This window comes from Humulus lupulus, chromosome 6, assembly GCF_963169125.1.
Source record: "Humulus lupulus chromosome 6, drHumLupu1.1, whole genome shotgun sequence".
NCBI lineage: Eukaryota > Viridiplantae > Streptophyta > Magnoliopsida > Rosales > Cannabaceae > Humulus > Humulus lupulus.
In genome coordinates this window covers 186,831,153-186,843,735 of record NC_084798.1, presented here as the reverse complement: position 1 = coordinate 186,843,735, position 12,583 = coordinate 186,831,153, and the positions used below count along the sequence as shown (strand labels likewise).

General features: G+C 45.0%; 1 protein-coding gene across 1 annotated transcript; it reads left to right on the top strand.

Annotated features, from left to right (window-relative positions):
• The first annotated feature begins 3,505 nt into the window (after positions 1 to 3,505).
• LOC133785751 (uncharacterized) lies at positions 3,506 to 4,110 on the top strand. Its single transcript, XM_062224967.1, has 2 exons — positions 3,506 to 3,943; positions 4,018 to 4,110. The coding sequence occupies exons 1-2, from the start codon at positions 3,506 to 3,508 to the stop codon at positions 4,108 to 4,110; spliced, it is 531 nt and encodes a 176-aa protein (XP_062080951.1).
• The last annotated feature ends 8,473 nt before the right edge of the window (positions 4,111 to 12,583 follow it).

Sequence of the window (12,583 nt, the reverse complement as noted above, 5' to 3'; positions counted from 1 at the left end):
ACACTAGTCCGACCCACTCAAGACCAATGGGCGAACTTTCCTGGAGGCGCTTTCAGTGCATGGTCGAGGTACCACATTGAGGCAGGGGCTACCTTGCCTCTTCATCCTTTTTTCCAAGGGGTGGCCAACTACTTCGGGGTCGCCCCTTTCCAAATAACTCCCAATGGATATAGAATGCTTGCAGCACTCTATATCCTTTATAGCCACAAAAAATGGCCTGTGCCATCACCACATGAGGTTAATTATCTAATCGACCTCAAGTCTAACCCCAACCAAGAAAGCATGGGGTTTTTTCACTTTTGTCATCAAGAAACAGGGCGCACTTTCCTGTCCGACACCACTCACATATCGAACGTGGGGAAGTACTATCAGGAGTATTTCCTTACGACTGACATGGTCACGAATAACCTGGCCTTCACTCAGGAGGTAACGTCTTTGTACCACTGGTCATTAATCTTTCTATAATTTTTTCTCTACACTTTCTTAGATTTTTAGTGCCTTTCAGGCCCATGGTTGCGACCATACCCCACTCCAGACATGGAGTTAAGATCAGTCCTCTTGGCCAGTACGACTGACGTGGAGAAAAATGTCAAGCATCTGGCCATAGAGGCTAACCTTAGGCTGGTCGGCCTTTTGGCCCCTCATCAGGATGTGAGGGAGTCAACAGCAGGGAGTGCTACTGACGGAGAGGTTCCCGAGCAGCACCCAAACGTGGAACAACCCCCTCCGAGGAGGGCCACTGGAGTAACAATCAGGGAACCTTCCAGCACTCCGCGGGCTGCTGCTCCCCCCGCCCCAAAGGGAAAAGGAAAAAAGAAGGCCACTGAACCCCCCGCTCCCATCGACGAATCTTCAGATGAGAACGGTACTGATCTTTTGCTCTTAGATAGTTTTCCAATTCCCTGTCACTTATTTGACGGGGACGTCAACTTTAAGTATACTCCAATCTTAAGTTCAGATTTCTTCCAGGCAGTAAGTAGTTCAGTAAGTAATGTAGCGACCAGTAGTTGTAGCGTGGGTACTTTACTTATAATCTCTTTACTTTCATTTTTAGCTCCGTCTATGTAACGCCCTGCTAATTAGGGTCCATTACCAGGTGTGTTTTGAAACCAGTGCTGGACTTACTAACAAGTCATTTGGACTAAACATGTGATTAAGCCACTAAGGTTTGGGTATTAAAAACTTTTGATCATCTCATAAACATTTCCATTAAGTTAAAGATAAGTTCTTTACATGGGATCCCAAAAATGTTAGTTTAAAAGCGTATTACAAAACTCAGATTACACAATAAGCCGTCCTAAGCGGCAAAAGCTGGGTTTAACCCTAGTTCCTCTGAGCATCTCGGCCGTGGTGGTCGATCGGACTGCATATGTACATACCACTGCTATTGCCCTCCGACTCATGGCTGGTTGAGCTTCTCCTTACCTTTACCTGCACCACAAAGCACCTGTGAGCCAGAAGACTCAGCAAGAAAACATAATCAATAATTCAGTGAATAAAACAACCATCAAACAGTAATAATTGAATCCAGCGCATTCATTAAACTCAATTGGAAACTATAGAGTCACACTAGTGCATGTCGCACTTTCTATCAAGTTGTTAGAATTCGAGCCAGTCAAGTGCATGTTGCACCCCCAGGGTGGCCCAGCCATGGTGGCCTGCACTCCACGTGCATTATGCCAATCTTAGCTTATAAACTAAGTTCCTTATGCCCTTGACTTATAAGTCAAGCCACCACGTGCCTCCAACTTATAAGTTGAAGCCTTGGGATTCTCAACTAATAAGGATCTCCTAGAGCCCTTCATATTCTCAACTAATAAGTTGATCTCCACTTAACATCCTAATGATACCCTAGTTTATAAACTAAACTTCACAGTCATAACAGACAATCACATGTTTCATATAGCATACTTATCAAATAATCACACAATGCATTATAATACATTCACTCAACAGTCATAAGCATAATCATAATTATGCACGTTACAGTGTACCTAATCAGACATTCGCAACATAATTATAATCATGTTCATTACCTTAACTAAGCTCTAATAAAGCATTCACATAACAGGTGCAGTTTTCTTACCTTTGGCCAGTATGCGGGTTATTAGCGACGACCCTTTGAGTACGACCCCCGATTCAAGCCCTTAGCGAAAACCCTAATCACAACCGCGATAAAGAAGTTCCCATCAATAACAGGTAAATAACCATTTCCAGACCAACTCTTAGCCTCCGGGACATCGAATTCCACTTAACAAGGAAGTAAAATAGATCCCGAGCCCAAATGGTTAAGTTCCCAATCTAAAAATCCCATTTAAGCCAAAATTCCCCTCAAGGGCCGCGACCCCTCACACCCGAGCCGCGGCCCGCCTCTAATTCTAGAGGCTTGGCCTCCCTGGAAACCAACGTGCACCGCGGCCCGCCCCTGCCTCCGAGCCCTGCTGGCTCAAAAATCCCTTCGCAGGCCGCGGCTCACCACCACGAACCCAGAAATTTCTGGGTTTTTCTTCAACCGAACCCACCTAAAACCCATCTAATTCCAACCTAACCTTCCAATCCAGTTCCCATAATTATCACAACCCTTCCAAAAACAAAACCCAGCCATATACTATAATAAAACTTATCAAAACCCATAAACTCAACCTTCCAACTATCTAACATGCATAAACCTTAAACTTCAACCAACAATCACAGAATCACCAAAAGCAACTGAGTTAAAATCTTACCTCAGAGATGAAGAACGCCCTTCAACTAATCCCCAAGCCTAACACCTTGATTTCCCAAGCTTTGATCCTCTTCAATTTTCCAAAAACTCAAGCTTCCATGGCACCTAGAATAACCGAGGGAGAGAGAAAGGGAGCTGCTGAATTCCTTTTTCATGTAATTTCCTAAACTTTCTGTGTATATCCTAGCCAGCTAAATCTTAAACCTGAGTGGAAAAGACTAAGTTACCCCTTGTTCTTAGCTTATACCTCAAATATCCACAAGGGCAATTTTGTCCTTTGCTTTAAATCCCGCTATCCACAATTTGCATCCTACAATTCCCGCTACTTCCAATATTCTCACACGGTTACCAATTAATTCCCATTACCCACTAATTCCCGGTAATGTACTAAATTACTAGAACACCCCTAAGTTCACCCCGAACCGGGTATTTAGACCTCGTTGTGACTTTTCCGCTAACTTGCTCATCGGGATCGCCTCTCGCCAAGTAACCCAAATATGTCTGCATAATAATGTGGTCTTAATCACACAAACACATATTAGCATTCATACCCCAAACGGGTCAAACTACTCAATACCCTTCTTATAAGAAACAGGCCCACATACACATATTTAATATCTCTAACATACAAGCATGATTATATTATAATATAATTCACATAATAACTCAATTATTGCCTCCCGGCCCCCTAATCCAGGCACTAAGCCCTATTAGGAAATTTGGGATGTTACAGTCTATGTATCTTGTCTCACTATTTGTGTTGTTTCTTTTTGTGCAGATATGTCATCTGGAGACGTGTTCGAGCATTACAAGGTTGCCACTGCATCTTCAGGCAAGAAGAAAGACAACAAGAGGACTCGGGGGGACAGCAGTAAAATCGCCTCAAAGAAGGCCCGAACTGAGGACCCTCCAGCCACTGTCCCTTCAAAGGAGAACACGCCACCTCCATCGCCACCCGAGCAGCCGGCCTCAACTCCTCCGGTCGACCAGCATTCCACTCCTCCAACACCCGTCGACCAGCACCCTACTCCTCAGGTCCCTACCAGCCAAACACAACGTACACAGCCCGAAGGCTCCATGTCCAGCATCGTGATCAGCTCAGCCAGGGAGAGGATATACAAGCTCTCCAAGCACAAACACATTCAAGAGGCCGTTAACGAAACCATTTCCATGGAGACTGACCAAATACTCAACCGAGGGCTGAATGAGCTTGTTAGCGTACGTTACCTCCTGATGCTGAATAATTTGCTTTTGATTTTCTGTCATCGCCTTACCCTTTCATCTGATTGCAGGGATTACTAACCGTGACCACTGGTTGGTGCCGTGCAGGTGCAATGGTGTCCAAGAGTAAAAATTTTGACACCAGGCTTGCTGAGGCTAAGTAAGCTCTTGAAGGGAAAAATGCCGACTTGCTCGAGAAGAACAACAAGCTAACTAAGCAGAACGACGAGTTGCTTGAGAAGAGTGCGGAGCTGTCTAAACAAAAAGAGGAACTGCTCGAGCAAAAAGCCACTCTGACCGAGGACCTGCTGGAGGTTCGGGACGCCCTGAAGAAATCCAATGAAGACAAAGAAAGATTCAGGGAAAGCGCCAAACTCAACTACCAACAATGCAAGCAGCTCGAGCTTGATTTGATTGCGAGCAAGCAGGAGACGGAGGAGCTGGAAAAGCGCGTGAAGGAGCTTGAGGAACTCGAGGCCAGGAACTTGGAGAAGTACAAGGAAGCCACTCATCTTTGCTTCTACGAGTCTTGGAAGCACAACTGGGAGGCTAACTTCAACTATCTGTCAGAATGCCTGAGGCGGACACTAATGTCTCAATGTGCCATTCGTCTGGAGGAAGAAGAGAGGGCTAATTTTCCTGCTTCCCCAGAGATCTCTCTGGCAATAGGGATAGACGGTGCAGACAATGAAGAACGCTCCTCAAGACCCTCCAGCCTCTTAGTCTTTTCTCTTTCTATCTTTTAATCTTTTAATTACACGACCTACTGGTCATGATGTAAAGACATTAATTTTTTATTGCTACGTGGGTAGCTATTTTCCTTTTAATCGAACAATCACATCCGAGCAATACTGCTCGCGGTGTAAAGTAATTCGTTTTTGATATTATAATACATTTTCATTTTATTATAACATCTATTCGCATGACCGAACTTAGCATAGCACTTTGGTTTGATTTAACAAAATACAAAATTTTGAAAAATACTCTAAGTACCCTAGCATGCTTTCACTTATTTTGCTCATGTGTTTACATACCTTTTGATGATATGCTTTGCTTACTTGTACCTTATATGCCCCCTAGTGATCGAGGAGCTTTAGGTCCTTGGTCACTTGCCTTGACCAAAACATGTTTGAACAATACTGCTCGGAGCAAAATAATTGAAATTTTAATACAACAAAACAACACACGTAATGATCAAATACTTGTAATAAATACAATAATTGGCAAGAAATGACTGGCTGCGCATAGTCCCTTATATTTCTCGTAATAAATGGATGAAACATGTCTGTATGAGTGATCAATAAGATCTTACACTTATAAGCGGTCAGTCATCTAAAATGACCAACCCTTTTAAAAACTTGTAAAAAGTAAAATTAAATCAAGCAAATTCTTTAAGAAGAATTGTTTATTGATAGTACTTGCGCAGGTGTTCTCCATTCCAATAGTGAGGAACGAGATCTCCGTTTAAGCGAGCAAGTTTATAGGTGCCTGGGTGAAGGACTTCTTCAATCTGGTATGGCCCTTCCCAATTAGGTCCGAGTACTCCAGCAGCTTGGTCGTGAGTGTTTAGAATAACTCTTCAGAGTACAATATCTCCAACGCTGAACTTTCTTTCTCGCACTTTAGAGTTGAAATATCGGGCGACTTTTTGCTGTTACGCAGCTACTCAGAGTTGGGCTTACTCACGTTTCTCATCGATTAAGTCGAGGGATTCCATCAATAGTTGGTTGTTTGAGCCTTGGTCGTATGTTATTCTGCGATGCGAAGGCGGATCTAACTCAACAAGCAACATAGCCTCATATCCATAAGCCAAAGAGAATGGAGTATGACCCGTTGCTGTTCGGTGGGAAGTTCTGTATGACCAAAGTACTTCAGGCAATTGTTCTGGCCACGCCCCCTTAGCTTCTTCTAGTCTTTTCTTCAGTGTATCCTTCAGCATTTTGTTGACTGCTTCAACTTGTCCATTTTCTTGGGGATGAGAGACTGAAGAAAAGCTTTTGATAATGCCATGCCGTTCGCAAAAATTCGTGAATAAATCACTATCGAACTGGGTGCCGTTATCTGAGACGATCTTCCTTGGAAATCCATAGCGACAAATGATGTTCTTGATCACAAAGTCCAAGACCTTTTTGGTCGTTATGGTTGCGAGTGGATCGGCTTCAGCCCATTTAGTGAAATAGTCAACGGCAACCACGACATACTTGACGCCGCCCTTCCCTATGGGCAAAGATCCGATCAAATCTATGCCCCAAACTGCAAACGGCCATGGACTTTGCATATGTTTAAGCTCATTAGGGGCTGCTCGCGGGATTTTGGAGAACCTCTGGCACTTGTCGCACCTCCGTACAAACTCCATCGAATCTTCATTCATCGTGGGCCAAAAGTATCTTTGCCTTAGTATCTTTTTTGACAAGCTTTGCCCCCTAGTGTGGTCTCCACAAAAGCCTTCGTGTACCTCTTTCATCAACTTTTTGGCCTTCTCTTTTGAAATACACCTAAGGAGTGGCATTGAATATCCCCTTCGGTACAAGATTCCATCGACTAGGATATACCTAGCAGCCTGTCGCTGAAGGGTCCTGGCTTTGTTTCTGTCCGTTGGTAATATGCCTTGCATTAGATACTCTATATATGGTGTCATCCAAGCATCCGTCATCTGGATCACCATAGCGGTCTCCTCTGCTTAGATGCTTGGCATTGTTAGCCGCTCAACCGGCACTATATTCAAAGTATCAGCATCCTTCGCACTTGCTAATTTAGCTAAAGCATCCGCATTGGAATTCTGGTCGTGAGGTACTTGCTGGAGACTGTCTTTGTCGAACTGAGCCAATAGATCTTTTGTTTTGTTCAGATAGGCAACCATCTTTAAACCCCGCGCCTGGTATTCTCCCATGACTTAATTCACCACCAGTTGAGAATCACTGTAGATGTCAAGCACTTTTATATTCATGTCCCTAGCTAACCACAATCTAGCGAGTAGTGCTTCATACTTGGCCTCATTGTTAGAAGCAGTGAAGTCAAACCTGATTGCACAGTGAAATCGATGCCCCTCTGGCGTTATCAATATCACTCATGCCCCAGCGTGGCACTCGTTAGAAGAACCATCTGTAAATAATTTCCACGTGGGAGCTTGGTTTTGACATTCAGGCTAATTAGGCTCTTTAATCTGCTCGCCATTCGTAAGTTCAGTGAATTCGGCAATGAAGTCAGCCATGGCTTGTCCTTTTATCGCTGCTCGTGGCAAGTAAGATATATCAAACTGCCCAAGTTCGACTACCCATTTTAACAATCTACCTGCAGCCTCTGATTTTTGCAGGACTTGTCATAGAGGCTGGTCGGTCAAAACCGTAATTGGATGAGCTTGAAAGTAAGGTCGCAGCTTCCTGGAGGCCAAAACTAGGCAATAGGCTAGCTTCTCGATGGGCAGGTACCGCTGTTCTGCTCCAATTAGCCTTTTACTTACATAGTAAACAGCCTTCTGCACGCCTTCTTCCTCCCTTACTAAAACAGCACTAGCAGCGTAGATTGCCAGGTAGATGAACAATGTTTTTTTATCGACCGACTTTGACAGGATGGGTTGCGCCATATGAGTTTTTAGTGCTTGAAAAGCCTGTTCGCATTCCTCCATCCATTCAAACTTTTTATTGCCTCTAAGTAGATTAAAGAATGGGACGCACTTATCTATTGACTTTGAAATGAATATACTAAGAGCAACAATTCTTCCGGTCAAGCTTTGAACATTCTTAATCTTTGCTGGCGATTTCATGTCGATTAGGGCTTTAATTTTCTCAGGATTGGCTTCAATTCCTCTCGAGTTAACTATAAATCCCATGAACTTCCCTGATCCTACTCCGAAAGAGCATTTAAGGGGATTTAGCTTCATCTAATATTTGTTCAAGACGTTGAAGCACTCCTGCAAATCCTTTACATGCCCTTCTGATTTCTTTGACTTGACCAACATGACGTCAATGTAGACCTCCATGTTTGTGCCGATCAATTCCTTAAACATGTGGTTGACGAGTCGCTGGTAAGTTGCACCAGCGTTTTTCAAACCGAAGGGCGTCACTTTGTAACAGTAGAGCCCTGTATCAGTCTGAAAGCTAGTGTGATCCTCATCAGGGGGATGCATACTAATCTGATTATAACCGGAGTACGCGTCCATGAAAGAGAGGATCTCATGTCCTGCAGTGGCATCGACCAGCTGGTCGATTCTTGGGAATGGGAAACAATCTTTGGGGCAGGCTTTATTTAAGTCTGTAAAATCCACACACGTACGCCACTTGCCATTCGGCTTGGGAACTAGCACGGGATTAGAGACCCACGATGGATAAAATGCCACCCTGATGAACCCATTCTCCTTCAGCTTCTCGACTTCTTCTGTTAAGGCCCTTGATCTATCTTTGTCGAGCAACCTTCTCTTTTGTTGCACTGGTGGAAAACTCTTGTCGATGTTTAGGACATGGCTGATGACTGTAGGATCTATCCCGACCATGTCTTTGTGTGACCAGGCAAAGACTTCCTGATTCCTCTTTCAAAATTCCACCAGTGCTCGTTTTGTTGTTGTCTCTAAGTTTTTACCGACTTTCACAACCCTGGTTGGATTTTCTTCATCGAGTTGGACCTCTTCAAGGTCCTCGATGGGTCCAACTTCTTCCTCAAAATCTCCAAAGCGAGGATCTAAATCCCTTGGGCAACGCCCTATTTGGTGACATTATCACCCGAGTGGGCCTAAGCATCAGTTGCCATTTGCAACTCTTTCCCGCGAACATCTCTCGATACACCCTTCTTCGCCTTGGTGATCGAGGCGTTGTAGCACTCCCTCGCTTCCTGCTGATTTCCCAATACACAACCCGTCCTTGCGTCTGTTGGGAATTTCATGGCGAGGTGCCATATCGAGGTGACGACTCATAAGTCGACCAGAACCAGTCTCCCAATTACAGCATTGTATGCTGAAGGACAATCAACTACTATGAAAGTAGTGAGTAATGTCCTATTAGTAGGCGCAGTGCCTGCCATAACTGGAAGCCTAATCGACCCTGTTGGGGCGAGCCCTTCACCGGAAAAACCATAAATGGTTTGGTTGCATGGCTCCAAGTCTTTGACAGACTGCTTCATTCTTTCCAGCGAAGACTTGTATAGGATGTTAACTGAACTTCCTGTGTCGACCAACACCGTTTTCACCATCATGTTGGCAATTTGTACGTCCACGACCAGCGAATTAGAGTGTGGGAATTGTACGTGCTGGGCATCATCATCAAAGAAGGTTATCAATTCCTCCTCTGTACGAGCCTTTTTTGGTGTTCAATCTTCCACACTCATCATCTCAATGTCCTGGTCATGGCGTAGGGTTCGAGTGTATCGTTCCCTTGCCTTCCCACTGTCTCCTGCAAGATGTGGGCCTCCGTAGATGGTGAGTAAAGTGCCTACCACAGGAGCTGGCTGTAGAGGTGGTGAGCGTTGGCGTGCAGGCGCCTGCTCGTTGCCACCTTGAGCCTATCATTGAGAACCTCCTGCGGCTCGCACATATCTTCTCAAATGTCCCTGCCTTATCAGGAACTCAATCTCGTCCTTCAACTGGTTACATTCATTGGTGTCGTGCCCATAGTCATTGTGAAAACGACAGAACTTCGTTGTATCTCTCTTGGAGATATCTTTCCTTATAGGTGCGGGTCGCTTGTAAGGCACGCTTGAGCTGATCGCATGGTAGACTTCATCTCAGCTTTTGACAAGGGCCATGTAGTTGGTGAATCTCAGCTCATATCGATTGCCTTTGGGGCGCTTACTCTCAAAATCCGAGGGTTCATTGTTCGCCCGCTTTCCACCATTCCTACCATTGCCATTCACATTGCCTTTGTTGTTGCCATTGGGTTTTTCCTACCCGTTGGCGGCTTTGGCGAGTTCTTTGGGCCCCTTGTCTTTATTTGACAATTTCCCTTCGTTGGCAATCGCATCTTCGAGCTTGATATATCGATCAGCCCGATCCAAGAACTCTTGGGTACTTCTAACTCTATGCTTTCTGAGGCTACTCCAGAGGGGTGAATGGCGCCTAACTCCAGCAGTTAGAGCAATCATCTTACCTTCATCGCCCACTATCTTGGCTCCAGCTGCAGCTCGCATGAAGAGTTGGACATACTCTTTCAAGGACTCTCCCTCTTTCTGTCGTATCTCGACCAACTGGTTGGCCTCTATGGGGTGTACACGACCTGCGTAGAACTGTCCGTAGAATTCCTTCATGAACATTTCCCAAGATACTATACTAGCATAAGGGAACTTGAAGAACCACTCCTGAGCGGTATCAGATAGTGTCGCAGGGAAGATCCGGCAGCGGGCATCTTCCGACACTTTTTGTATGTCCACTTGTATCTTGAACTTATTAATGTGAGATACTGGGTCTCCGTACCCATCAAAATTTGGCAATGTAGGAATCTTAAACTTACTGGGGGTTTCGGTCGTAGCAATCCTCTGTACGAAAGGGGTGCCCCTCTTCCTATCGTACTCGATATGGGACGTTCATCCCCCGACCAGTTGTTGTACTGCCTGGTTCAGGGCATCAATCTAAGCCTGAAATTCTTCCGGGACTGCTGGGGCCGCTAGTGCTAGGGCAGCGTACTCATCGTGCCTCTCACGGTGGTCGTTAAGTATGTCCCTAAGATCATTGTCTCTTCGTCTCTACTCGCTAGCTCCTAGCCGGTGAAAGACGTTCAGTTGCCTGGGCTGCCCCCCGGCATTGTGGCTAGCTGGCCTATTTTCTCTAGGTGGGGGGCTTCTGCCTCCACCTCTTTCTTCATTTCTCCAGCTAGCGTTCCCTCTGCTGGAATTAGCTTCATTATAGCCATGCCCATCTCTGAATTGTGGTTGACTATGGCGCGACCAACTGTTCACGCTATTTCCTCCTTGGGGTGGCATCTCTCGAGCGTCAGGGGGAGGCCTGCGCTGGTCGTTGGGTCCCCGTGCATTGTTATGCCGTGGGGGGCCTCTGACCGCAGAGCCTGACTCTGTGTTCCTTCTATTGGCAGAAGGACGCTGTCCCCTGCTCGGTAGATTTGGCTCTTCATCCCTTGGGCATCTAGGGCTGCGGGGCGGTTGCCCGACCCTATCCTGGATCGGGCGCTAGGGATTGCCTCGACCAACCTGGGATGGAGGCTGCTGCTCAGGATCCCTAGGTGGGACATCATCCTGGGCCATAGGTGGCTGCTCCGGCCTTTGAGGGCTTGTTGGCTGGAGCGAAGGGCTTGGATTGGGACCTCTTTGAGGTGGTGCGCTCGGTGGCTGATCTGGCTAGGAGGCTGGTATAGCTTGACTCCTACCTAGTTGAATGGCTGCTTCAAGGGCGGCCATGGCATCCCTTTGCCGACGATCCATTTCTGCCTGCCGCTCACTCAGCTCTTGGCACTGGCGTTCTATTTCTCTTTGTTGTAACGCCATTGTCTCTGCAGCATTCTCTTGATTGGCCCTCAGATTAGCCAACTCATCTTGTAATACTCCCAGCGTTGCCCTCAGTGTTTCAGAATCTAGTTCCTCCTCATCAAACTCCAAATGTGGTTCATTCTCGGCCACATTTGGGGGAGGAGGTTGGGATGATGTAGCGCCAGCAGCCTGTCTAGTCTTCTTGGATGTTTTCGCCATTAGATTCTTTCACAGTTCTTTCCCAAACTCTCAATGAAAGCACCAGAATGTTGACCCTCGATTTGGCCAACGACACAGAGTCAACTGTACGACAAAGTATTAGGGCTGAGCATAAAATCCGAAAAACCGAAAAAACCGTGTAGACCGACCTACCGAACATCGAAAAAACCAAAACCATTTAAACCGAAAACCGAAAAAACCGCCGACAGTGCAAACCGCCACTATTCGGTCGGTTTTGAAATTTTGGGTTAACCGACCAATAAAACCGAAACCGACCGAACATAATAAAATAATAATATAATATTATATAATTATTAATTATTAAAATTTGTACTTTTAATTATGTTTCAAATTTTAAAATTTGTAAATGTAATTATGTTCTATATATTTATGTTTTAAAAATGCACAAAAATGGATTCCAACAATCCAAAATTTTTAATTTTTTAACTAAAACTTTAAAAAAAAAAAAACAATAATCAATTCGGTTTGGTCGGTTTAACCGACCAAACCGCGGTCCAAAATGGTCGGTTTTTTTTTTAAACTGGTTTGGTTCGGTCGGTTTTTGAATTGCACCAATCCGGACCGAAAACTGAATATCAGATTTTTTGTTGTGAAAAAACCGCCCAAACCGACCGATGTTCACCCCTACAAAGTATAAAGCAAGAATGATAAAAATGATCTAACGGAAAGGGAGAAAACTCCAAGGAATTATAGTGGTTCGGCCCCAAAAAAATGGTAATGACCTACGTCCACTTAGTGATATTGTTATTATTGAATCTCAAAGTCGTGGTCAAAGAACTAGGGTTCTTGAGTTTCACAAACCTTGAATGTATTACAATCAGACGATGAACAACTCACTATAGCTCCTTTTTCTCTCCATATTTTGCAAAAAGATTCAGGAATCAAAAAATCCAAAAGTCCCTTCCTTGAGCTATTTCATGCATATTTATAGGCTCAAGGAGGGTTACCCATGCCAACGTGCCCTATCTTTCCTTAATAATCGCGTATCAAGAT

Bases quoted from the DNA above. Each gene is read 5' to 3' on its own strand.
- LOC133785751 (XM_062224967.1), top strand. From the start codon at position 3,506: ATGTCATCTGGAGACGTGTTCGAGCATTACAAGGTTGCCACTGCATCT. The intron at 3,944-4,017 runs GTACGTTACCTC...ATCTGATTGCAG, and splicing joins GGCTGAATGAGCTTGTTAGC to GGATTACTAACCGTGACCAC.